Source organism: Prunus mume, linkage group LG1, assembly GCF_029339155.1.
Source record: "Prunus mume cultivar Tortuosa linkage group LG1, ASM2933915v1, whole genome shotgun sequence".
In the NCBI taxonomy this organism is placed as follows: domain Eukaryota; kingdom Viridiplantae; phylum Streptophyta; class Magnoliopsida; order Rosales; family Rosaceae; genus Prunus; species Prunus mume.
Genome location: NC_142698.1, coordinates 21,040,386 through 21,067,164, shown reverse-complemented (window position 1 = coordinate 21,067,164; position 26,779 = coordinate 21,040,386). Strand labels below are relative to the sequence as shown.

Below are 26,779 nucleotides of genomic sequence, written 5' to 3'. Positions count from 1 at the left end.
TTTATTTTTAGACATATCCACACACCTATTGATTCATTGAATCACAAATAAAAAAGAAAATAAAGTTAAAATGAAACCCGAGACAGAGCCAAATCACGAAAAAGTCCCCCACGCAACCAAACACACCCAAAAGTCCCAACGTTCGGAACGTCACGTCAAAATTCAAATCCTCTTTACGAAAATTTCCGCTTTCCCGCCCACGCCTCGCACTCCAAAATTTGCGCTTCAAAATTTCGCGGCCCACAATATTTATAAATCCTAATCACTTACGCACTAGACAAACCCTATTGCCCTCTTTCTCTCTCCGCCAAACTATTTATCTCCCTTCCATTTATATCTTCCTCGGCCATTCAATCTCTCTCTCCGCCGTACCGACAATGGCAGGCAAGCGCAAGAGCAAGTCTTCGCCCTCTGAAGCTTCTCCATCCAATTCCGCTTCAGCCAACAAGCTGAAGCGTACTGAGGAGCCGATAGCTAAAGAAGAGGTCGCAGAGAGTATGGAAAAAACTGCTTCTCCGCCGAGGAAGCTCAAGGGTAAAGCGGTCGCCGTCAAAGATGGAGAGGAGCCTGAAGCCAAGTTTCTTGGCAAACCGGTGAAAGATACAGAGGCTCGAAAGAGGTGGCCAAAACGGTACCTGGGAAAGGTGAAAGATTTTCTTACTAGTTTTTGGATTCTTGAGAGGTTTTGTTATTTTTCTTGAAAATGACGAACATATTAGTTCAAATAATGTAAGTTTCTACGAAACTATGTTATAAGTCTTTGTAAGTTTAAACGTTAGTATAAGTGTACTTAAATTGATTAGTAATTTTTGTTAAAACTTCAATAAGAACAATATATTTAGGCTTAGTTCAGTAAAGACAGACACTTTGTGGTAAGTGACTCGTGAGATGGTCGTAGGAAGAAATCGAATGCTCCAAGAAATGCTTTTCTTAAACATTTCTGTACTCTAGAGCAACAATACGTTAGCTTGATTGATACCTATTGTTTGCCCATTTTCTAAACCCTTAGGCTCTATTTGGATGAAAGGATTCCAAATCTATGGCTCCATTAGAGTTTTGTAGAAACAAAAGCTGTTACAATCATTAATAGGAAGATTACAGCTCCGAGACATTGAACAAATTCCCTGCATTTTTGGATTGAAGAAATTAAAGGGGAAGGTTTAGGAGAGAGATCAAAGGTGTTTTCTTTATTTGCATTTTTGGGACTTATATTGAATTTTAATGTGTCTCACAACCCTAATTGGTATGTGTTTTTTTTTCCACTGGGCCGAACCGATTATTGCCGAAAAGCTCAAACAGTGGGTTTTATATTTTTAATTCAGTGTTCGGCTGTCAAAAATCACTTTTAGCTCTATTTGGAGCTTGGGAGTGCTTCTAGTTGCAGATGCATGGATCATTGGGATTACTAATTTAATATTTTCGTTTTTAACAGAAGTGTGATGAACAGAATTGTTATTGGACACTTTTTAGGTTATGGGGTACTCAACAAGTGCTTCAATGTGAATATGTATGATGCACTAGAGTTTGGTAAATCAGAATACCTTATAGGTGTTACCAAAGTATTATTAGGCCTGCTGGAGCTGACCTAGCCAAGTCCCAAATTCACTTTTGCACCCATGCCACTTGGGCTAATCCCAAGGGCATTTGGATTTTATGCTGTTATTCACTTTTAACAGTGTTCTTGGTATTGTTGTAGATGAAGCAGGTGTCTGGGCCAAACAACTCAAACCAGTAAGTTTTTGATTCTATTTCAAGTTTGTGTCTTTTTGTACATCATTATTTTCTTCATTTTTCTCAAAGATATTTCTTTTCACTTTTAAAAAGCCCCTTGTCAATATTTCATTGCTACCGATATGCTTTTCATTTTGTGTCTTTGGTATTTCATAGTTTGATATGTTTGAAACAGAGATGAAGATGCAATTCAGGCTCGTGGCCATTACATAAAGGCAGAGGTTGATGGACGAAACATATTTGATCTGTATGATGATGCTCATGTACAAGTGAGTTTGCATTATTATTATTATTATTATTATTCTTGTATTTTTACTTTTATGAAATATTGCTGCCTCTGTTTTTCATTAATAATATGGACGCATTCACTTTGTTGATTGTGCTCCATAATGTTGATTGTATAATCAAAGTAACAATTAGTTATCCATTTGGTTATTGTCATCACTGTTTTATGTTTATCGGAAACATCATGTTTGGGTACTTGTTTGAAAACAATAAGATGACTGATGACAAAGGCTCAGATTTGGTTCTTTTTGTGCACTGATATACTTGAACCTTTTTTTTCGGGGTGCTTGCCTGTGTTTTCACTTAAGAAGCTCAAAGTTTTTGTCAGGATGCCATTTGTTTGATGGGTGAGATTATTGCATGGCTAGGTAGCAATACCAACCTTTTACAAATTAATTCCAACAGTGCAAATGGTATATATATGTGTGTGTGTGTGTGATAAGATTCATATGCACTATAATTGAAATTGACAAATTGTAAGATTTTGTACTATGTTGCATTGTTCGAAAGTGAACTAGAAACATTTTCTGGGAAACTGGGCCTTAAATGCTTTTGTATACTTGCCTATGCATGAATTGACGACTTTCTGTTTTCATTTTTATGTTTAGGCAGGGGATGGAAACGAACCCTATGTTTGTAAGATCGTGGAAATGTTTGAGGCGATTGATGGGACATTATATTTTACTGCACAATGGTACTATAGATCACCAGACACTGTAAGATATTCCAAAAGCAACCTCTTCATGATTCTCTTTTCAAATACTTCGAGTTTTTTATTTCTTTATGTTGAACAATAAGAAGCTATTTATTGTGTGCTAAATTATAACATTAAATTTTTTGGGGCTTTCTTGTAGGTCATAAAAGAGTGTGCTACAATTGATAGGAGGCGTGTATTTTTATCAGAGATTCAAGATGTCAACCCTCTCGATTGTCTTGTTGAAAAACTTAATATTGTTAGATTGTCTTTAAATGTATGGTTTAAGTTTCCACATCCATTTTCTGTTGTTATTCATATTAGTCCAATAAGAATTAATCAACTCTTCATTTTCCCAGGTTGAGCAAAATGAAAAGAGTAAATTAATTTCGACATGCAAGTATTTTTGTGACACAACATATTTGTTACCTTATTCAACTTTCATGAACTTGCCAGAAGGTTATCATTCTCCTTTTGTTTGATGTCGATGAATTGGTTTCTACTTCATTTGCAAGGCATATTTGTGTTCACATGTTATTTTCTGTTAAAATTTCAGAAAATATACAGACGGGAAGTGATGACTCAACAATTTCTAGTGAGGCTGATGTGGACCGAGCTTGTGAGGTTAACTCCGAAGGTGCTGATGTGGACAAAGCTTGTCAGGTTAATTCCAAAGTTGCCCAACTCTGCCCTGTTAGAGAGTGTGGCAAACCAGAAGTCACATTGCTTGACCTATATTCTGGCTGTGGAGCAATGTCAACTGGGTTGTGCCTTGGTGCACAATTGTCTAATGTAAATCTGGTTACAGTAAGTCCAATTTCCTTGATTAATATCTTGTAACATTTTCAACATTAGTTCACCAATAATCATGGAGAACCGATAGCTGAATATAACTCAACTTGTTAGATGTTGTACACAATGAAGTCCGCATACATGTGAGAGGATGAGGTTGACAAAGTTTAAGTTGCCACATTATTAGCAAATGAGAATCTACAAAATGTATGCAAAATATTAATTCCATCCATCCATTTATAATTTCTCGTTAATATCTTTAATTTCTTGTTTAAATCTTTTAGAGATGGGCTGTTGACGTAAATGAGTATGCTTGCCAAAGTCTCAAGCTTAACCACCCAGAGACAGAGGTATGTGTTTGTAGCTTACTTTTTCCCTCCTTTTGATGTGGTGCTTTGCACGCTTAACTTGTCTAATTCACATACCATAACAGGTTAGAAATGAATCCGCCGAAGATTTTCTCTCATTGCTGAAGGAGTGGAGAAAACTTTGCTTTTATTTTAACTTGGTTGAGACCAAGGACTCAGAGAATGATCAGTTTGACTTTTTTGAAACGGAAGATGAAGAGGAGGAAGAAGAAGATGGTGATAGTGGAAATGATGAGAATGATAGTGATGATCCTGAATTTGAAGTTGATTACGTACTAGAAGTATGTTATGGTGACCCCAACAAGATAAACAAGAGAGGATTGTACTTTAAGGTATGGAAATAATTTGTAGTCTTATGTTATTTTGTTTTTGGCCATAGCAGCAGTTGTTTATAAATGAGTGAAGCTTTTCAGTTATGGTTTAATCCTCAAGTTCATAGTCTGCTTGGCCTTTATACAAACACGAGGCGTAAAGTGTGGGTTCAATTCTCTCTCTCTCTCTCTCTCTCTCTCTCTCTCTCTCTCTCTCATAAAAAAAAGCTTATTGACACTGAAACGGCACGGGTTTCATTGTATGATATGGAAGATGGAAAGATAATCTAAAAGTACTAGCTGTTCACTGATAAAAAGATGCTCGAAATTTTCCATCGTAAGTATGTTAGAAAGTCTTCATTAATGGATATATCTTAAATGGGAATACAAAACTGTGTTTCATAAGTTGCTACTGTGTGTACCCTTTAACAATGCAATCTCTGCTTCTGTGTGCCTTTCAGATTTATCAGAAAATTGCAGATAACCAAGCAATTAGTTTTTCACTATATAATATTATTTGCTTTCTGATGTATTACACAGATCCGTTGGAAGGGGTATGGGGATGACGAAGACACCTGGGAGCCAATTGATGGACTGGGGTATGCAACTATCTTGAATTATGCTTGTAGTATTAATATCTGCCACCTGTTTGTGAGCATGTATGTGATACCTTCTGGCATGTTTAGTTGTGTCCTAAAGCATTGCAATGCATATCTTTCTGTCAAGCAGGCATTGTAGGAAGGCTATAGGAGACTTTGTTTCTCAACGTTATGCATCAAAAGCATTTCCTCTACCCGTAAGTTTTTAATTTTCCCCTAACCTTAAATTTAGAATTTGCAGAATTTAAATATAAATTATTGTCATTGACGCTTCATTTAATATTGTTCTGGACATTCTTCATGTAGGGTGATGTTGATGTGGTGTGTGGGGGGCCCCCTTGCCAAGGAATTAGTGGTTTCAACAGATTTAGGAACACACAACAACCGTTAGAAGATGAGAAAAATAAACAATTGATTGTTTTCATGGATTTCGTACAGTACCTTAACCCAAAATTCGTTTTGATGGAAAATGTGGTTGATATTGTAAAATTTTCTGAGGGACTCCTTGGACGTTATGCCTTGGGACGTCTTGTTGGTATGAACTATCAAGCTAGGATGGGAATGATGGCAGCAGGTGCATATGGGCTTCCCCAGTTTCGTATGCGTATGTTTATGTGGGGGGCCCGTCCTACTGAGGTATGTTAGTTGAAGTATTAACTTTTACTAATACTGTGCTGGTTTTATCTCATGGCCTAATGAATTGCTTGATTTTTGCAGAGGTTGCCTCAGTACCCACTTCCTACACATGATGTTGTTGTAAGGGGTGTTATTCCCACGCAATTTGAGGTATGATAAATGCTAAAGTTCTATGTTGTTTATGGTCGTTTTGTATTAAACAATGAGTAATAAATGCAGGGGAACACTGTTGCTTATGATGAAGGTGGCCCGGTTCAATTAGAAAGAAAGCTTTTGTTGGAGGATGCAATATCTGACCTTCCTGCTGTAAAGTCTTCTAATTGTTACTGTTGGGTGTGGTTTACTTTTTCTTCTACCTTTATCAATGCATATTTATCTACCTCGTTTGTATGTAGGTTGAGAATAGTGAAAACCGGGATGAGATGCCATTTGCAGGGCCTCCCCAGACAGAATTTCAGAGGTTTATCAGACTAAGCAAAGAATGTAAGATGCTGCATTGGTTTTGAACTTTGATATGTCATTGATTTGAAACACACTTGTTGAGTTCAACTTCATGTAGCTACTTCCCTTTTGTTTTCTTGCTTTGGTAGCATGATGTGTAGCTTATTGGAGTTATGACAATATGGACCTCTCTGTTTTGTTTTCCTTCAACGAGTAGTTTGATACTTCGCTGGGTTTGCTGGCCTGTTTGAAGGATGCGGGACACTTTGATATTGTAACAATGTGAAAATGGAATGAGCTAATTGCTGTTGTCTGATTCTATTGTTACTTTGATATTGAGTAATACAGAAACTGAACTCAGCCGGTTACATCTGCGTGATTATATACTGTACATAGAAGTTGATTAAATCAGGAAAATAAACAACTCAATATGTCTCATTCAGTTAAATATAAGCCTAGCATGTTTCAGCCATTTCTAAAATGGTTATGGTCACACATATGCTTGTAATGAAGTAGCAGTAGATTCTTAAAAATATATCTGGTAAGAGTTATGTGTTTGTTGAGAAAACTATAATTTCTGTTTGATTGTTGTTCTGGATACAGATTTGCTGGGGTCTTCAAAGGATGAATCATTACACAAGACGCTTTACGATCACCGTCCCCTAGAGTTGAATGCAGATGATTATGCACGTGTTTGTGAAATCCCGAAGAGAAAGGTTCCTTTCTTTATTATTAAATGCATGTTTGCATGTATTCCTTTGTCATTGATAGAATCCTGCAATCTTGATGTCGGCTTATAAGTTTAATATTTTATGAACTAGGGTGCAAACTTCAGAGATCTACCCGGTGTTCGTGTGCGCGCTGATAACAAGGTTGAGTGGGATCCTGATGTAGAACGAGTGTATTTGAAGTCCGGGAAACCTTTGGTAAAAACACATCTTTTCTGCTGCTGCTTTTGTTTTCCTGCAACTTTACTATGTGAATCTCACTCATGACATTGTAATGATAGGTCCCTGATTACGCTATGAGTTTTGTGAAGGGGTCTTCATCAAAGTAAGTCTTAGTGCCATTTTTTTGGGTTTGGGTTGCATGGTTCAATCACTCAACATAAATTTTGAAATATTCTATTGCAACTCTGTCAAATTATGCAGACCTTTTGCCCGTTTATGGTGGGATGAAACCGTACCAACAGTTGTTACTAGAGCTGAGCCCCATAACCAGGTATATGCATACTTACATACAAAAAGATAAATGTTGTCAGACAAAAATCAGAAAAGACAACGAGTTAAACACATTTTCCTTTACTTCTTTACAGGCAATTTTGCATCCTGTTCAAGACAGGGTATTGTCAATTCGTGAAAATGCAAGACTTCAAGGTTTCCCAGATTACTACAAACTTTGTGGCCCTGTCAAGGAGAGGTACCTATATTTTTATACTTCAGTTCTGTCATCTCTTGTTATATCAAAATCTACAGGTGATTTTATGTCTTCATGGTTGCATTGTTTCAGATACATTCAAGTTGGTAATGCCGTTGCCGTTCCAGTTGCACGAGCATTGGGCTATGCGCTAGGTCTTGCTTTGAAAGGTTCTGCTGGTGTTGACCCCGTGTTTCCATTGCCGGAAAAATTCCCCAATATTCAGTGCCAGATTCATTCTGCATCATCCGAAGATGATGCTTGATTATTGTTGTAATAACTCGATTTGTTAAAGATTTGATGAGGGTGGATTATTATTTGTTCCATAATGGGGAACATTATTATGTTAAATGAATTTCAAGTGTTCGTCATTATTATGCTAAAAAAAAATTGTAAAAGTACCCAAAGCATATATTGATTGTGCACCATTATAATGAAACTCAAGCTCAATGCATCAATTCCTCTGGTTCTCCTTTTGTTTGTTGTTTGTTAATTCATCAATTTTCCCTTTTTTCTTTTTCGTGTCGAAATCAATCAGTATAAGAACAAAAACAACATGAACATGGTGTTTTGCTTTACGTACATATTTAGTAATGCTACCCAACGACGGTTCAAAATCAACATGTATAAAAAAAATCTAGGTTTTGCCCAACAAAAATTAAATGGCAATTAACACTGGACTTAAGAAGAGCTTTTTCACCCATAAATTTTACATTAAAAAGAAGAAGAAAAAACTTAACATCATTCAACATTCATCATTCATTCACCATGAAAGTACAATTTCATTCTCCATAAGAGTATAGTAACAACAACAGCTCAACTCATTTTGGGTTGAGGATTTTTTGATCTGTTAATAGGAAATGGAGGCAACCGAAGCACAGCTTCCTCTGTCTCAATCGGATCAGACCTCAGTATCTACCAACAACAAAAAGCAAAAAAAAAAGTCCAATTAATAAAAATCAAACCCAGAAAAGAATAACCTTCATGTTTGTACTGTGTGGAGAGAGAGAGAGAGAGAGAGAACTGACTGGGTCTTGAAGCACAGGTTTGGTGTCGTCTTTGGCTGGTACGAAAGGAGGCTTTGTGAGCTTGGCAGCATTATTATTGTTGCTGGGTTTCATTGAGGAGATTTCAGAGTCCGAGTCTTTCATCGTCTCCTTTCTCTCTCTCTCTCTCTCTCTCTCTCGCCTTCGAATTTCACCTGTGTCTACGCGTTTACCCTCTTCTTACCTCAACAGCGAAGGTAGAAGAATTGGAAAAGAAGAATGGGCTTTTTAGATTTTTAGGGGTCAAATAGTGGGCTTTTTAGATAGAGGGCCCAAATGTAGCTCGCTTTTTATTATTATTTATTTCCTCAATGCAAAAAGAGAATTGCAACGATGATCCTCCGATTTCCGAATATCAAAATTGAGTTTGAAGGGAAGATTACATTGATTAAAAAAATAAACACCTTAAAATATTGCTAGTTACAAAAAGATAAAAGTAAATTTTGTAAGGACATCCTTGACAAACATTTTCTCCTTTTGAAGTCCATTTGCCCTGATGCTTTCGGAAATTCTCATAGTCTCGCAAATCCTGCACCGGAGAAGCAATGGAAAACGGAATCTTAAAGAGTTTCTAGTCTTGGTCTTAGGGCCAAATAAGAAATAAAATAAGAAAGAATTCTTTCTTCAAGGATATACATATAAAACAATGACAAAATTGATCCATATATATATATATATATACCTTGTCGCTTAGAGAGGGTGTGATTTTAGCCAGTGCTTGCTCAAAGTGAGTTTCTTTGATTATGCATGGAGATGAACCCCAACTCGCAAGTGACGTTAGTTTCTCTTCAACAGCAGCCATAGCAGCTTCATGTATCTTGCATCAGCAGATTGATGAACAGATATGTCAGAGAATCCCAATCACAAACCTATATCCTTCCAATTCTTCTCAATAATCAATTGCTATATAATAAGAAGCATAAAATATGTATTCAAGTATAGCCCTACCAGTGCAGCAAGATCAGCTCTAGTAAATTTTTCACAAGCGCTTCTTTGTCCAATCTCACTTGGATTTACACTGGGATCTATAGGCTTGTTGCTTGCAAGAGCTTTTAAGATGAAGCCACGCTCATCTTTATTGGGCAGGGGGACATACATATGCTTACCAAATCTTCCGGGTCGTAAGACGGCAGGGTCCATTTGATCCGGTCTGCCAAACACGTCAATTTGTAGGAAATGTATAATCATAATCATCATTAAAACTGAAGAAGAATGAACAATGAGGTTTACCTATTAGTGGCACCAATTACAATTACACCCTTCCGCTTCTCTCCACTGTCCAACTCTACAAGTAACTGCAATTGTAAGCAGTACTCTCAGTTGATTTTATATATGGATGAATAACATATGAGTGAGTGTGTGCATTGTAGATGGATGAACTTCGAACCGGTCAAAGCCTGCCTTTTTCCAGATTGGTTTACCTGGTTCAATAGAATCTCAACAATCTCTACTCCTTGTTCTCCTCGGTTTCTTGTCAAAGCATCCACCTGCCAATAATTCACACAGAGAAACTTGAAAAGAGTTATGATTTTGGCCCCGTTTGGGATTGTTTTTTTTCGCCAAAAACCTGCTTCATTTTAAAGTTAAGCAGTTTTAGGTGTTTGGTAAAAATAAAATATCTCGATTATTTTAAAAGAGGTCTTTTGACAAAGACTTTTAAAAGCAGCTATGAGTTGCTTTTAAAAGTGCTTTCAAAAGAAGCAGAGATGAACCTTTAATGAATTTTTTTAATTCCCAAAATACCATCATTTATTTTACAAAATAACACCACCTCCATTTCCACATCCAACTCCACCACTTACACCACCACATTCACTACCTCCACAACCACCGCCATCGCCACCGCCACCACCACCACCACCACCTCCTCCGCCACCACCAACTCCACCACCACCACCACCAACTCCACCTTCACTTCCACCTCCACCACAACCACCATCACCAACTCTACCTTCACCTCCACCACCACCACCACTACCACAACCACCACATCCTTCAAAACCTCCACATCCACCACCACCTCCACAACCACCACCACCACCACCACCATGCTGCCACCTCCACCACCATGCTGTCACAACCACCACCTCCACAAGTGCCATCCCTACCACCACCACCTCCACTCCATCACTACCACTACTACCACATGATTACTACATAACACTTTTAACATAATGTCTATTTTAGTCATTATTCACAGTTACAACAATTTTATATTAAAACTTACCAAACGATTTTGACACTGCTTTTTGTACTAACAGCACTTTAAAAATATTGTTTACCAAACACGGAGCTGCTTTACTTTACAGCTAATTATTTTCAAAGCACAGTGAAGCAACTTTTTTTAAAAGTGACAGCAATCCCAAACTGGGCCTTTGTAGGGCACTCCATGTCCAACAGTTTAATGTGTTCATGCAGCATAATCATGATATTATTATTATTATTTGCAAAACAAATTATGGAAATCTATAAAGGGGATAGCAGGAAGAACAACTGTGGAGAAGATAGAACCACAAACCTCATCAAAGAAAAGTATGCATGGTGTGCACGCCCTTGCACGACTAAACAATGTCCGAACTGCCTTCTCACTTTCTTCCCACTTTTTATTCAGAAGTTCAGGGCCCTAACCAATTACCAAAGGCCATGCGAAATCAAACAGATTTTGTCAAATTATGTAAAAAAATACGTTGATTGAAATGTTTATTTTCCAGGGACAAAACAAAAATAACACAAACCTTACTGTGAATGAAGTCAGCTCCTGCCTCATTAGCAACAGCCTTCGTGATCAATGTTTTACCGCACCCTGGAGGCCCATAGAGCAGAAAACCTGTCTCTAGCTTCATTCCAAATTCCTGAATTACTAACCATTCCAAGGCACAAATCAGCTTTCTTCCACAAACACACACACACACACACACACACATAGGGGAGATATAGAGAGAGGCAGAGTAAGAGATTTTGAGAAAAACATAAAACGTAAAGTGCAGATACTGGTTGGTTACCTCATAGATCTCAGGATACTTAATACGATTGACTATATGAAGATTAAGTTCGTGCCTCAAAGCATCACCACCAACATCTGCCCATTTCACATCAGGAATTGCAGAGAATTCTTGTCTTTTTAACGACGGCGGATCCTCTTGAACTGCTTTCTGCGGAAGAATGCAGCATAATAGCGCTCATCAGCTTGACAGATTTTATAAACAAGGTTGTTTTGCCAATTTGCTCATGAACTTTAGAGTCGCTGTCAATATTTGGCCAATTGAAATAGTTCAAGTCCCAAATTTTCCAAAAAATTAGTTTAGGACAAATTGACAGTGACCCTAAAGTTCAGAGAACAAATTTTAGACTAACTGCACTATATACATGCACATACAATGACATTGATAAACTACGGAAATAACTCAAATATTAGGATACTTAAGCAGGAAGTGAGTAAAAACATGCATATGCAAGTGAAAACATGCATTTTGAAAGGGAGCAAAAGTAAGAAATTAACTAATTCCAAATAACCTGAAAATCAGCCGTGAGCTTTTCTTTTTTGTTTCTTTTTCCAAAGAAGCATCTATGTCATGGTCATTTTCATTTCTAGATAAAGGCTTCATGAAGGATGCCAAACGATTATGAAAAAGTTGGGGTGAGGACGAATGGATCGATCTTGTCCCTGAACTGCAGACCGCACCGTTGAAGAAACACGGTGTGGTTCGGTTCACTGTTGGCCTTAAACCGGCGGAGAAACCGAACTGACCCCATCCGCGTTTGGCCAGAGAAAGAGGAAGTCTCATAACAGATGCAAGTCAAGTCAAGAGAAAGAGGCAGAATTCAAGCTACACACTCTAAACAAAATCCCAGAATTCGAAACAACTGTCTATCGAATCCCAGCAATACAGTCTGTCTTCCACTTTGGTTTTGATTTTGTTCTGAGAAAGTCCGAGTCTGAGACCTCCCATCCCATCACTCTTCGTCTCTCCCCCTTTTGTTTGTTTTTTATTGGTTGCAGTAGAAATCAACAATTCTTCTTCACGCACTAAATTCTAATCTTTACTCTACAATTACATTGGTTTTTTCCTTTGATTTTATCTCCAAGGGTCCATTGTGCTTTAACATATACAATAATCTAGTTCCTATCTTTTGTGATCTTTCCTATTTTTTGTGATCAACAAAATGAGTAGAATCATATCTTCCTCCGAATTTAAATAATCTTTAAGTCTATTTGTTTGAAGAAAATAAAATAAATCCAAACACACACAAAATTAAATTTATAAAGTTAACACAAAAACAAATTAAGACAATAAAATCAAACATACATCTTTATATTTACATCTTCCTCATTAGAGCAAAAATCACATTTACAACCCCCGGAGATGTAAAGGGAATGTAACAGTGGCTTTACACCATCTCCCCACCAACTAAAGAAACTAATTGTGAATGCTCTAAAGAAGCCAAAAGGGACTTGATAGCGCTCAAGTCTCTTTTGAGGCTTTTTTTAGTAGTGGGGTTGTAAGCCTCTTGGCAACCTCATGACCAGTCCCTAAACGACACATAATAAGAGCATACTATAATGAGGCTCCCTAAACCACATCTTTAGACAAATTTTAGGGAGAATTGAAAAAATACAACTTCAACCATGCTTCCCCACCTCCTAAAATAGAGAGACCTCTAGGAGCTCCTAAATTTGAAGGAGAGAGAAATGACTCATAGTGGCTCTCTTATAATTTAATGTTGTTTTATTTAATGAGTATTTCAAACCTTAAATTAATGCTAACTATATTTTATATTATTTTTTAATAGAAATTGAATCAATTAAAAAAGAGTTATAGCATTTATGACTCCTTAAACTAGAGAGCATGCTTAGAGTTTAAATTTTATAGAGAGTTCCTAAAATAACTTTTATATGTTTTTAACTAAAATTTAACTAAAAAATAGAGTATGATTGTGGATGCTCTAAGAAAGGTAGATGGTGAAGTAATAAGAAAAGGACACATAATAAATAATCTGGCGCTGTGCAGTGACCAAAAACAAAAGAATCAAGAAAAAGAGACAATATTCTGGTGCTGAGCATTTACCTAAACCCTAAACCAAAAAAAAAAAATGATACAGAAACAAGAAATAAAATATACAGACGCGTGCTGGTGCGAAGAAAGTGCCAAAAAATCTATATTGACGTCGTACATTCGTGTATACATTGTTCTCTTATTACCGAATTAATTGAAGCCAAGCCATCATCTCTCTCCCCTTCCACTCTCTCTCTCCTCCCTGGTCTACATGATCCATTGCAGAACAAAGAAAGTCACATGATTATTGGCCAAGAGAAACATGAGGGCAGATATGGTGTCCGGAATTTCCGTCTTTTTCGGACACAAAAAAAAAAAAAACAAGGAACAAAAGATTATGAGCATTGACCAATAAATTCTTGACTTTTTGGTTGAGTCACAATCTTACAATAGTACCCAAGCCAAAGATCCACAGCGTTCGGTGGCAGATGTTATAATAATACCTTGGCTGTTTAAGCTTGCAAGGCCAAAGTAGCGTTCGGTTATAATAAGTACCTTGGCTGTTTAAGCTGGCAGATGCCATTATAATAGTAACCTGGCTGTTTATTCACCTTGGCTGTTTAAGTGGCTGCAGTCACTAGATACCTTTGCCGTTTAAGCTGGCAGATGCATTATACATAGTAACCTTGGCTGTATTAAGCTGCACCTTGGCTGTTTAAGCTGGCTGCAGATGCCACTTATAATAATACCTTTGCCGTTTAAGCTGGCTGCAGATGCCATTATAATAATACCTGCCGTTTAAGCTGGCACTGCAGATACCATTACAATAATACCTTGGCTGTTTAAGCTGCACCTTGGCTGCTGATGCCAAGGCTGTAGTACCTGAGGATATTCACTGAGAATAGTAACTTGTACTATTCACTAAAATAGTAACCCGTGTCTACACTATATTGTGTGTGAAAACTATTGCTCCCAAGCAAACCAAACAAAATAGAGGGACACGTGTTATACCCAAGCCTACAATATTCCCACAGCTATATATAGTCCTCTTAACGAAGCCGAGTCAAGGCCATCTCTCTCTCTTGCATTCTCTCTCCCCTCCCTGGTCTACCTACAATATCCCACAGCCATTGCAGAAAAATGAGAAATACTTGCACTGATTCTTCTTCTTATTATTATCAGTCCCTAAAGGAATTCCTCCAGGAAAATAATACTCATTATTAGCCGCAGTTTTGATCATCACCATGATGATGTTGTTGATGACCCAGAAAGTACTTCAGCTGCCCCCGAAGCCGAACCACAACCATCTGTACCAGCACCAGCAGCTAGGCCTGAGCCAACTAAGTACCAAAACTTAGATTGGGCAAAGATTATTGTGGTGTATTGCTTGTCAACAGCCGTTGCCATGGCTCTCACACCCGTCCAAGTTCACTCCAACCAGCTCCCTTTAACCTTTCGATTTCTCGGACTCACGGTCCTGTTTTCCTTTGCTTGCATCATGGTAAGCAAATTTATTCACAACAACAACTGTCCAAGAATAACAGTTGATCTCTTCCATTCTTTTGGGGTCTTTTTTGGAATCACGGCCTTCTTCATTTGCATTACAATCCCATTTCCTCTCTGGTTCAGATGTACTGCCTCTGTCATCTATGTGGTCTCAGGCCTTGTAATCATGTTTTGTAACTACTTCTATAATTAATTATAGGTATTATCCTTATTATTACTAGCCCCTGTGCCAATTGGTTTTTTTTTCTTTTCTTTTTTGAATTAAGAAAGATAAAATGGGTATTTGTGTCCCATTATCTGATTTTGTTTGTAATTTTATTTTTTTAATATAAAAAAGTATAAATTTAACATATTGTCCTCACTTAATTAATAATTTGAATCCTTAATATTTATATTAATCAAAAAAATATTACGTTATTTTGAATATTTAATGTTTGTTGCTTAAATATATAGATTCAGAGCCAACAAAAAAGAAAATTGCACTAGTGCAGCAGCTCTGCTTGATTTTGGCGTCAGCAGGCCCCATTTTAGCCCAGTTGAATTGTCAAAATGCTACTTGCCAAAAGCAAAAGGTTACTCTCTCAGAGAAAGGTCCATTTTTTTAAGAGTTGAATGACACACATGGGAAGAGGGAAGAGCAGAGCTCTCTAAGTCAAAGGGCCCCGAATGACATACCAAAAGCTATCAAAATTCTACCAATAAATGAAGGAAAATTGACCCAAAATCATAATTTAGTCCCAATCAAATCACACAACTTCTCTAATTAATTGCTATGCTCTATGGACATCTTCCATGCCACACACGCTGGTAGCTTATGTTTCATCTTTTTGGTGCTATGAACACCTCTCCATATTTCTGCTATATATTACTATTCTCTATGGACAATATAACATCTTGGTTTCCTTTTTGAAGCCCTCTCCAAATACTCTTTGCCCTGCTTTCCGAAATAAGAGTTTCTAGTCTTAGGGCTAAATAAGAATCAAAATAATGTTGGCGAGTACATTATTTAGTTAAGATTTTGGTTTCTTACTATGTTAGGATTATATTTATGATGTTAGTAAGTACGGAGAAAGTCAAGAATTAGAATAATTCAAATACTTATGCATTAGTAGTAAACACAGGAGAAGTATAAATTGGAATTCCAACGTTGATAAGTAACATGTCATTAGTAGGAAAAGATGTATTAAAGATGTATTGCTTACAGTTGTGAATATATACATACTTTTTTTCTTTCCTGAAAGCAAATAGAGAATTACAACGATGATCATTTGGGATCTGATCGTTGGGATCCCTACATTCCGAATATCAAGAACATCCATGACCATATTTGCTTCTGGAAAACATGCTGGAATTGGACCTATACTTGTGTACACAAGAACCTAATATCGTTAAGCCAAACATGATTTTATTCAGGATTGACCAATATAATTAAAAAGAAGTCGACCCAAACATGATCCATGAACGGGGTATTAAGTATTAACCATTCACTCAAATTTTCAATCAATCTTGAAGTATGAACCCCAAAAAACACAGAAAGAAAACATGCAATCATACATCCGGTTCAAGACTGTAAAAGCTTGATCTTGAATAGTGAAAAAAGAAGGCAAAGATGTTACCAGATGCTTAGAGAAGTCACCAAGTAGGATCTTGAAAAACGATTCTTTCTTTACTGAACGCTTCATAAGTTTCCTTGCCATTTGAACCAAGTCTTCAGTCTTCAACGAAACCTCTTCAAAGATTAAAGCTTTTTAGGAGTGGATTTTCTGTGTAGCTAGCTTTTGTGGGTAAATTTTAGCCGGTCTGCCAAACACACAAGAACATGTAGGAAAATTCAGAGATGCAGAAATGCATAATCATCATCATGGTCATGAAAACTGAAGAAGAATATGGACAAGGAGTTTTACCTATTACTGGCACCAATGACAATTACACCCTTCCGCTGGTCTCCACCGTCCAACTCTACAAGTAACTGCAATTTTAAGCAGTAGTCAGTTGATTTTCTCCATACATGAACAATAGATGAGTGATTGTGTGCGCCAATGTTTATAGAATGGATGAACTTGAACGGTCGAAAACCTGCGTTTTCAGATTATTTTACCTGGTTCAATAGCTGCTCAACACTCTAAACAAAATCCCAGAATTCGAAACAACTGTCTATCGAATCCCAGCAATACAGTCTGTCTTCCACTTTGGTTTTGATTTTGTTCTGAGAAAGTCCGAGTCTGAGACCTCCCATCCCATCCTCTTCGTCTCTCCCCCTTGCTCTGTTCAAGCTCACACTCTGTTTCATAACCGCCAATTAAATTTAAGAATTGATTCCTTTATGTAGTTTTAAAAAGCCAAGCGGCTATACTATTCAAATAAAAAATATATTTAAAAAGTATAGCCGGAACGGCTATAATTCTTAAATAATTAACGAGTATAGCCGGACGGCTATAATTTCTGAATACATAATTATATTTAAAGGGTATAGCCGGTCGGCTATACGTCTTAAATAAAAAATAATATTTAACGCGTCTAGCCGGTCGGCTATACTGCTGAAATAGATAATCTTTAAATAGTATCGCCGTGCGGCTATACGTGTTGAATGAAAAATATATTTAAAGAGTATAGCCAAGCCGCACGGCTATACGGCGTAAACAAATAATAATATTTAGAGATTATAGCCGATCGGCTATACGTTTTAATAATAATATTTTATATATTTCCTTCTCTTTCCACGGCCACCTCCAGAGGCTCATCTGCTCCGAATAATCGAGCTCTCCTCTGTCAGACTGTCACTGCTCAACAGCCCCAATTCCTTTGGTAACTACTAATTGCAATCAACATAATTCCATGACTTCGAGCTTAGAGCCTTCAGACCCTTGATTAATTGTATACTTGCACACCAGCACCAAGGAAAGAGATGGCCTTATTTTTTAACAAACTAGCCTTTCTCTGGTGCCCGGTGTCCATGCTGTCGACGTTGACCTCCCTCTTGAGATTTTGCTCAAGGATGAGCACAAGCTTGAACAGGTTGCTTTGGGTAGAGAGTTCCATATAAGTCTGGGAAGAGCTGTACCAATCCGAGTGCACCAGATTGACTCCCTGGTCACAATGTGCTTCGCCAGAAGCTTTAGATTCAGAGGCGGTATGGTTACTTGCATTATATTGCGTGCATGAATTTTAGTTCTTTTATTGAACATAATGCTGATTTTCCGTGAAACCATTTCCCCATTTTTTGGTTTCTAACACATTTTGTTATTGTAAAGTACAGGTATTGGATTGATTTTAGCAAGTGGGAGGTTTTTGTTATCCATACTTTATATTCTAATTATTTTATATTCTTGTGTATGCCTTAATATGACTTTAATTTGTCCCTTATATCACGTTATAGTTGTTAATACATTTATGTGTTAGTAAACACGGAGAAAGTCATGAATTAGAATCATTTCAACTCATGTGTTAGTAAACACCGGAGAAGCATGAAATTGGAATCATGCCAAAACTAATAAATAAACACACTATAATTCATATAATTAAAATTTTGAATTAGTAATAACAGATGTATTACTCTTAGTTGTAAATATATCCATATTTTATTTTTCTTCCTAAAAGCAAAAAGAGAATTACAACGATGATCGTTAGGATCCCTACATTCCGAATATAAAAATTGACTTTACAAGAACATCCATAACCACATTTGCTTCCCGGATAAACATGCTGGAATTGTTGGACCTATACTTGTGTACACAAGAACTTAATATCATTAAGCAGAGAAAATAAGCACCAAGGAAGGTCTTTTGCCATTTTGAAGTAGCCGAAGAAGTATCTTCTGAATGGAATATATAAATGAAGTAAAAGATGCATTAAATCATGATTTTCGGTTTTACAATATATATAAAGCAAAATGGGTAATAAACATGAGATTTTAAAACTAGTGGGTCTAGAACAACAAAAGAACAGACCTGAGTTAAATCTAACAAAAGCCAAACTTTTTTGGCCTTGAATCCATTAGTCCTGTTTTCGCCAAATATCTGATAGTCTAGCAAATCCTGCACCGGAGAAGCAATGGAAAATGTGAACTTATAAAGTTGGTAGCTTTTTATGCCAAAGAAGAACTAAAACAGAAACACAAGGCGAAGGAGAATCACACAGTGACAAAATTGATTCATATATACCTCGTCTGTTAGAGATGGTGTGAATTTTAGCCAGTGCTTTCTCAAAGTGAGTTTCTTTGATTGTGCTGGGAGATGAATCCGAACTCGCGATTGATGTCAGTTTCTCTTCAACAGCAGCCATGGTAGCTTCATGCATCTAGCATGAACAGATTGATGAATTGATATGTTAGTTTTCCTTTTCTTCTGTATGATCAGTTACTATAGAATGAAAGGGTTAACAAAAATAGCCATACCAGTGCAGCAAGATCAGCTCCAGTAAAATTTTCGCACGCGTTTCTCTGTCCAATCTCGCTCAGATCTACACTGGAATCTATAGGCTTGTTCCTTGCAAGAGCTTTTAAGATGAAACCACGCTCATCTTTACTGGGCAGGGGAACATAAATATGCTTACCAAATCTTCCGGGTCGCAAAACAGCAGGGTCCATTACATCCGGTCTGCCAAACACACAACAACATGTAGGAAAATTCAGAGATGCAGAAATGCATAATCATCATCATAATCATCATCATCATGGTCATGAAAACTGAAGAAGAATATGGACAAGGAGTTTTACCTATTAGTGGCACCAACGACAATTACACCCTTCCGCTGGTCTCCACCGTCTAACTCTACAAGTAACTGCAATTTTAAGCAGTATTCAGTTGATTTTCTCCATAGATGAACAATAGATGAGTGATTGTGTGCGCGAATGTATATAGAATGGATGAATTTGAACAGTCGAAAACCTGCGTTTTCAGATTATTTTACCTGGTTCAATAGCAGCTCATCACTCTGCCCTCCTTTCTTATCCTCGCTTTGTTGTCAAAGCATCCACCTCCATGCCAAGAATTCACAGAGAAAACCTTTAAACGAGCTATATATGATTTGTAGGACACTTTTTCCACGAAACAACTCGCCATGCCCAACAACAGAAAGCTTTATGTATTAAGAAGGGGTGCAGATCCAATGATGGAAATCTATAAGGTGGATAGCAGGAAGAACAACTGTGGAGAAGATAGAACCACAAACCTCATCAAAGAAAAGTATGCATGGTGTGCACGCCCTTGCACGGCTGGAACAATGTTCGAACTGCCTTCTCACTTTCTTCAACCCATTTATTCAGAAGTTCAGGGCCCTAACCAGTTAACAAAGGCAATGAGAAACGAAACGGGTTCTCTCAAATTATGCAAAAACAGACGTTGAAATGTTTACGTTCCGGGGACCAAAATAAAAATAACACACACCTTAACTTGAATGAAGTTAGCTCCTGCCTCATTTGCAACGGCCTTGGCTATCAGTGTTTTAGCGCATCCTGGAGGCCCATAGAGCAGAAAACCCGTCTCTAGATTCATTCCGAATTCCTGAAAGCACAAACACAGAGACAGAAGGGGATAAGAGAGGCAGAGTGAGAGATGAAAAACAAAACACTAAAAAAATAAAAAAATAAAGTGCAGATAGAGACTGATTACCTTATAGATGTCAGGATACTTCATACGATTAACTATATGAAGGTTAAATTCGTGCCTTAAAGTATCTAGACCGCCAACATCTTCCCATTTCACATTAGGGACTACAGAGAATCCTTCTCTTCTTAAGGAAGGCTGAACCTCTTGAATTGCTTTCTGCAGAATATCACATAATTAACACTCATTACCTTTACAAACATTTTAACTTTTTTTTTGTTGGAAAATTTGGGGCTTGAGATAATTAAATTATTTCAGAAAAGAAATTGGCAAATTCATCTATTACACAGCATACTAAAAGCAACATGCATAAATAAATTTCAGATAACCTCAAAATCAGCCACAGTGATGGCGAGCTTTTCTTTTTCTTTCTCAACCCAATCTTCATTGTAATTCGCCTCGTTCATAGAAGCAATTGACATATTAGGATATCTCTCTGCTAGTATCCTTTTCCTGGCAATATCAGAAGCTCTGTCAGCCACAGCTCTCAAATCAGCTCCAACATACCCTGATGTAGACCGAGCTATTTTAACAAGATCAAGAGGACCTTCAAGGCCTAAATTGCTCGTAACCACCTTAAGCATCTCAACCCTGTCACTTTCATCTGGAACGTCGAAAGAAATCTCAAGATCAAATCGCCCGGGCCTCCTCAGAGCGGGGTCAAGAGCATCAGGTCCATTGGTAGCTGCTATTACAAGAACATTGTGCGATCTCTGTTCGTCCATGCAAGTCAGCAGTTGTTCCAATTCCGTTACATAACGTGAGTCCTCTCTTTTTGAAGCAATAGAATCAATTTCGTCGATGAACACAATTGAAGGCGCCGTTTCATACGCTTCGGAAAAAAGCTTTCGTATATTCCTTTCAGATTCACCTAGTGCATGCGAAACATAGACGAGGTAATGAAGTGTGCATCATAAAGACTATTTTGAACAACTTGCATTAAGCATTGAGGAGGCTTGTAAGTTGTATTGATGCAAATTTTAATGGATACAATCATACAAAGATTAAAAGATGAATGCGTTCGTACGTACCATAGTAACTATTGATGAGGCTTGGGGCAGAAACGTTATGAAAGGAAAAGCCGGTTTCATTGGCAATGGCGTGAGCCAGTTGGGTCTTCCCACAGCCTGGTGGTCCATGCAAGAGAATTCCAGATATGGGGTTGCCTCCGAGCGACTTTGTCAGCTTCGGAAACCGAAGCCCGCATCACGTCTTCCAGCTGCTCTAGCACCTTCTTCATTCCACCTAGGTCCTTAAATCTCGGGCCTTTCACATCCCTTTTGGCCTCGTTACACTTGGCCTCTTTGGAGTCAGAGTCAGAGTCGCTGTTGGAGTCGGAGGGAGAGGTAGAGGCAAAGACACAGAGACAGAGAGAGATAGAGACAGAGGCGGAGGCAGAGGCAGGAGCGGAGGCAGAGCCAGAATAATCTCTGTTATGGTTAGCGAAAGGCTTTATCAAGGACTCAGAACGAATACGAAAAATTTGTGGTGAGCACGACGCAGAATGGATGGATTTCATCCCTGAACTGCAGATTGCACCTTTCAAGAAATACGGTTTGGTTTGGTTCAGTGTTGGCCTCAAACCAGTGGAGAAACCAAACCAAAACCCATCCGCGTTTGGCAAGAGAAAGAGAAGGAGAGAGTCTCATAACAGATGCAAGTCCAGGCAATTACACTTTAAATATCAAAATCCCAGAATTTGAAACGACTTTCAATCAAATCCCAGCAATCGGTAACTTGCTCTGTTCAAGCTCATACTCTGTTTTCGAACCACAATTTAAATGTCAGGAGGCCCCTTACAGCCAAAGTCGGTGCTTTCATACCTTTTTTTAATGCTAATTGAAAAGTAAAAATACAGCCAAACAGAATAAGGAAAGTTATTTCGAAGCGTGCGTGTCAAATGGTTTCCCGCCAAATACAAGTGCTTATCCAACGGTCATATATGCTCCTCATCAGTAATAATAGAATCATCCAACAAAATCAACCTCACTCTTTTTGTTTTTTGTTTTTCCAACGAAGCAGCCTGGTATGATATACGAGTAAAATCATTTCAGACTTTCGTTCCGTTGATTCTGGAATTCCGTTGCGTTCGTGCCAATGGTTTCCCGCCAGATTCAACTGCTCATTCAACGGTCAAGTTCTGCTGCTCATCTACTCCAACTCCACTCTCTCGTCCTTAAAACCGGTCTCGATCACAACCCCAACTTCGTCTCTCACTACATGTATGCTGCCTGCTCAATTTCGGTCGAATTTTCCAAACTGGTCTTTGATCATATACCCATTAAGCCTCCACTATTTGCTTGGAATTCAATTATCAGAGCCTTTACAAACAGCTCAAATCCACTTGAATCGCTCAACTTCTTCTTTCATCTTCACAGAATTGGGCTTAAACCCGACAATTTTACGTACCCTTTTGTTTTGAAAGCATGCGGTCGATGTTCCATTATTGGAGTAGGTGGGCCTGTGCATTCTTTGATTCTCAAGGTGGGTTTTGATTCGGACCGGTATATACGGAATACCCTTTTGAGGATGTATGCTGCTTGTGGCGCAATCGGGCTTGCAAGGCGGGTGTTTGATGAAATGACTGTTAGAGATGTGGTTTCTTGGAGCTCTATGATTGCAGGATATGTAGCATGGTATGCGCCTTCTTTGTTCAAATTGTTTGACCTTTTCTCTTTTTGTTGCATCACTGTGCAATTTGGAGCATGTAGTTTCTGGCATTCTTATGCACCAGTTATTACTTGACAAGATGTTTTATGGCAGTACATAGAACCAAATACTATATAAGAACCAAAAATGGATTTCTGAGATTTGCATTTGTTTTTAAGTTCTATCTGATTTTATGTTAACTAGTTAGTCATTCTTTATGCTCTACCAAAATAACCTTTCCTAAACACAGGTATATTATTACTCATATTCGTTTTTCTTCTTTTGTTTTCAGCAATTGTCCCTTCGATGCCTTTAAGGTTTTTCAAGACATGAAACTAGCGAATGAAAACCCAAATTCAGTCACTTTGGTAAGCTTGCTTTCTGCCTGTACCCGCCTACTTAATTTTAGAGCAGGAGAGTCCATTCATTGCTATATTGTTGTCAATTGCATTGGGATAGATGTTGCTTTGGGGACAGCTCTCCTTGAGATGTATTCTAAGTGTGGGCACGTTGAGAAAGCCTTCCAAGTTTTCAATTCAATGAGTGAGAAGAATTTGCAGTCTTGGACAATTATGATCTCTGGTCTTGCCGATCATGGTCATGGAAAGGATGCTATCTCATTGTTTACTCGCATGGAACAAACTGGGCTGGTACCAGACAGCATGTCATTTTCTGCCATCTTGTCAGCTTGTAGCCATTTGGGCCTCGTACATAAAGGTCGACAATTTTTCAATCAGATGGTGAGAACGTATGGTATTCGGCCAACATTGGAACATTATGGATGCTTAGTAGATTTGCTTGGAAGAGCTGGTCTGATTGAAGAAGCTTATGAGATTATCAAAAATATGCCAATGGAGCCTAACTCTGTTATATTGAGGAGCTTCTTGGGTGCTTGTAGGAACCATGGCGTGGCTATTACTTTAGATGATAAACTCAGGAAACTCCTTATATCAGAGCCTAACCTGGGAGCAAACTATGTACTTGCTGCTAGTGTATCTTCTCTTTCTGGTTGTTGGAATGATGCTGCTGATCTACGAGTAGCCATGAAACAGAAGGGTTTGGTAAAGGTTCCCGGGTGCAGTTGGGTGGAGGTAGGTGGGGGTGGATCTACTGCAGCTACTATAAACGAGCCTCTAGTGTAAGTTTCTTTTCCAGGAGGCTAAAGTCAGAATGTTTGCAGAGAGGGGATGGACAGAATGGCCAAGACTGAAGAAAGGACACTGAGGAAAGCTGGATAAGGATGACTGGTCAAGGAAGTTAATAAAGTGATAGAGCATCCAAATTTGGAATTGGAAAGTAAGAAGTGTAAACTGGTGATTATAGGATTTGATTCTTTATTCTTGTTTCTTTGAATAGTATTGGAGACCCGACCAGAAAATTGAGCCTTGTTGGTGCTTATGAGAATTTCCCTGAATGTCAAGAGCAGATTGAGACATCTCAACTAAATTTTTTCCTAGATGCCGCTGTAAATTTCAGTTAGGAGTGGATGCATTTCTATGAGATTTTCATCTGGGGAATGAACATGAGGCTTGCAGAGTGTGCAAGAAATGGTATTTTAAAATATCGGACTCTGCTTCCTGATCTGCAAGTAGTCATAGGAGATTGCTTATAATTCATTCAGCCTCCGGACTGCAAACTCTCTGACTTATGAACAAAGAAAAATACTTCTAGGTATAAATTGTGGAAGTTCACACTGAATCGTAGAGCACAGAGTTGCTGATCTATTCATTTCATGCATGATGCATTCTGATAAATTCTGCATTGTCAAGCTGCTTAATGTGTCCCCTTTATGCCAAGCACAAGTTTGCTTTGTGTGCATCACTAGCAGTGGCAGTCGATACTTGAGTTGCTCAAGTTACCATTATTACTCCTTGGGGTAATTTCAACCATTTGTAGCATTGGATTACCTGCCCCTGTGTGAGAATTATGGTGGGAACCGAAAGTGTTTTTGACAGTGACATTTTTTATGAACAACTCTAAATATTACCGATTATAATTTTGGCAAAATCCATTTGAGATTCTTGTGAAATCCCATCATTGCCCTCACTTTCCATGGTGAGTAGCTCAATTCATGATCACATGCTTCCACATGGGAGGGTTAAATTCCAACTTAAACTTGGTAAATTGTTCCCTCTGTTATAAAAGGCAAAATGGAACAAAAGTTTCAACAGTACAGGCCTCAATTATTTTTCCTGCTGAGCAGTATATGCTAAGTCCAGCAGAGTAACTACAAAAAAGGAGACATATATGGTCCTTTCACTTGTACGCCTTTGCATACCCCCACTCACTCCGCAAGTTTCACTCTCTGAACACTAAGCTTCTTGCTCATGGCTTCAGCTCCCAGATCAAGTTCTTGGTTTTTCTATCTCTCAGAAAATTGGCTCCCAATGGCTACTATGATACTCATTTGTGGGTTTGTAGGTTACGTGGTTTACGACGCTGTAATGGCCACAGTATCCGAGCTGCTGCAACGTTTGCTGGTAATTTCTCCTTTGCTTATAGTCATTGTAGTTCATTGGCTCTCCACAGGCAGCCAAGTTAGCATTAGCATTCCAGGGTCAGAGCCTGGAGCCATCCACAGAGCTGGAGGCTCACCTTGGGGTGTGGCCCTTGTACTATTTCTGCTTTTCTTTCTCATTTCTTACCAACCTTCCTTGCATGGCCTTCTTTTCTAGCTTAATGGATGTCTCTCTGTCTCTCTGTTCAGAGGACAGGTATGAATATGTAATGTTATGCTGCTTCTCCTTCATGTGATTTGACTTTCATTTGATGGCTATCCTTTTTCTATGGAATATGAATGAAATCATATATTGTATGTATCTATGCAAATTACCACTCTTGCTGCTTCCCTAAAAGCAGGATCTGACGTCCATGGATGCCTCCTGAGAGAACAGAAAACAAAACAAAAAACATTTGGAGATGAATTATTTTGATACTTTCCTTGGTTTAATTTTCTGCATTTTTTTTGGGGATCATTATTACTTTATTGATATCCTTGTCATTCTTACCAACAAAACAAACTCAAACCCCTTCCCAAGGAAGCAAGCAATTGACAAAACAGAAAAGAAATTAGCCAATTGCTGACTAGTCGAATGGGAGCGAGGGCAACTGTGCAAATGGACCACTACCTAATTAGAAACCTAGGCTGTTAATCCTCCACCACTAATCAAGTTCCATTAAGTCAAGTGTAGGCCTCGTCCCCACTAGTGAAGTATCCTCTAAACAGAGGATATGGTCCATGGCTATTCTGATTATGTACATTTCTACAGTCAGATTTAATATCCAAATTAATACCCAAAATTGTTTTGTTTAATTTCTGTACTTCTCAATATTAAGGCAGTGGTTGGAAATGATGTATCATATTGCCGTTATTGGCATTTGAATTGAGCTTAGACAACCATATGCTCTGATGCTCTGAATACTGATGCTAATGGCACACTGCTGCTATTTATTTATGGGCAAGTTGCACTCGGCATCCCTTTGGTTCGGGTTTGTTACATTTTGATCCTTATTTTTAAGCTTTTTTACAAAGGACCCAATGGGATCATTTTTTGCTTACATAGACGCCAATTTAGTGCTACAGGGATTAAGCAAATGTCATATTGACAACAAATAAGAAGTTTTTTGAAAGAGAATAATCTAACCTTGTAGATATAGAGAGAGAGGAATGAAAAATGGCTTACATGCCATCAATCTTATGTACATGTA

At 38.1% G+C, this 26,779-nt stretch overlaps 4 protein-coding genes across 4 annotated transcripts; 2 read left to right on the top strand and 2 right to left on the bottom strand.

The window, feature by feature from the left end:
* Positions 1 to 275: 275 nt before the first annotated feature.
* On the top strand, positions 276 to 7,731 carry CMT3 (chromomethylase 3). Its single transcript, XM_008228141.2, has 21 exons — positions 276 to 644; positions 1,697 to 1,731; positions 1,907 to 2,000; positions 2,625 to 2,732; positions 2,871 to 2,987; positions 3,070 to 3,169; positions 3,267 to 3,517; positions 3,787 to 3,852; positions 3,936 to 4,202; positions 4,722 to 4,780; positions 4,911 to 4,977; positions 5,087 to 5,416; positions 5,498 to 5,566; positions 5,636 to 5,722; positions 5,812 to 5,899; positions 6,461 to 6,573; positions 6,679 to 6,783; positions 6,867 to 6,910; positions 7,009 to 7,078; positions 7,173 to 7,276; positions 7,367 to 7,731. Exons 1-21 carry the CDS (start codon positions 378 to 380, stop codon positions 7,536 to 7,538), a joined length of 2,613 nt encoding a protein of 870 aa, XP_008226363.2. The 5' UTR covers positions 276 to 377; the 3' UTR covers positions 7,539 to 7,731.
* A 272-nt stretch (positions 7,732 to 8,003) lies between these two features.
* On the bottom strand, positions 8,004 to 8,502 carry LOC103325814 (uncharacterized). The gene is made up of 2 exons (XM_008228039.3): positions 8,302 to 8,502; positions 8,004 to 8,188 (listed from the first exon to the last, which is right to left on the bottom strand). Exons 1-2 carry the CDS (start codon positions 8,422 to 8,424, stop codon positions 8,090 to 8,092), a joined length of 222 nt encoding a protein of 73 aa, XP_008226261.2. The 5' UTR covers positions 8,425 to 8,502; the 3' UTR covers positions 8,004 to 8,089.
* A 140-nt stretch (positions 8,503 to 8,642) lies between these two features.
* LOC103328320 (cell division control protein 48 homolog C-like) lies at positions 8,643 to 21,941 on the bottom strand. The gene is given in 11 exon segments (XM_089048493.1): positions 8,643 to 8,848; positions 9,002 to 9,136; positions 9,268 to 9,469; positions 9,550 to 9,614; positions 9,741 to 9,806; positions 10,838 to 10,942; positions 20,204 to 20,320; positions 20,429 to 20,581; positions 20,752 to 21,293; positions 21,454 to 21,608; positions 21,610 to 21,941. Coding segments are annotated over 11 exon segments (2,013 nt in total). The 3' UTR covers positions 8,643 to 8,707.
* A 376-nt stretch (positions 21,942 to 22,317) lies between these two features.
* Positions 22,318 to 25,890, top strand: LOC103328130 (pentatricopeptide repeat-containing protein At5g66520). The gene is made up of 2 exons (XM_089049471.1): positions 22,318 to 23,058; positions 23,364 to 25,890. The coding sequence occupies exons 1-2, from the start codon at positions 22,520 to 22,522 to the stop codon at positions 24,211 to 24,213; spliced, it is 1,389 nt and encodes a 462-aa protein (XP_088905597.1). The 5' UTR covers positions 22,318 to 22,519; the 3' UTR covers positions 24,214 to 25,890.
* The last annotated feature ends 889 nt before the right edge of the window (positions 25,891 to 26,779 follow it).

Coding starts and splice junctions, on each gene's coding strand:
- CMT3 (XM_008228141.2), top strand. CDS start 378: ATGGCAGGCAAGCGCAAGAGCAAGTCTTCGCCCTCTGAAGCTTCTCCA. Junction 2,988..3,069: donor TTGTTAGATTGTCTTTAAAT/GTATGGTTTAAG, acceptor TCATTTTCCCAG/GTTGAGCAAAATGAAAAGAG. Junction 3,853..3,935: donor TTAACCACCCAGAGACAGAG/GTATGTGTTTGT, acceptor ATACCATAACAG/GTTAGAAATGAATCCGCCGA.
- LOC103325814 (XM_008228039.3), bottom strand. CDS start 8,424: ATGAAAGACTCGGACTCTGAAATCTCCTCAATGAAACCCAGCAACAAT. Junction 8,189..8,301: donor AACCTGTGCTTCAAGACCCA/GTCAGTTCTCTC, acceptor TGTTGTTGGTAG/ATACTGAGGTCTGATCCGAT.
- LOC103328130 (XM_089049471.1), top strand. CDS start 22,520: ATGGTTTCCCGCCAGATTCAACTGCTCATTCAACGGTCAAGTTCTGCT. Junction 23,059..23,363: donor ATTGCAGGATATGTAGCATG/GTATGCGCCTTC, acceptor TTTTGTTTTCAG/CAATTGTCCCTTCGATGCCT.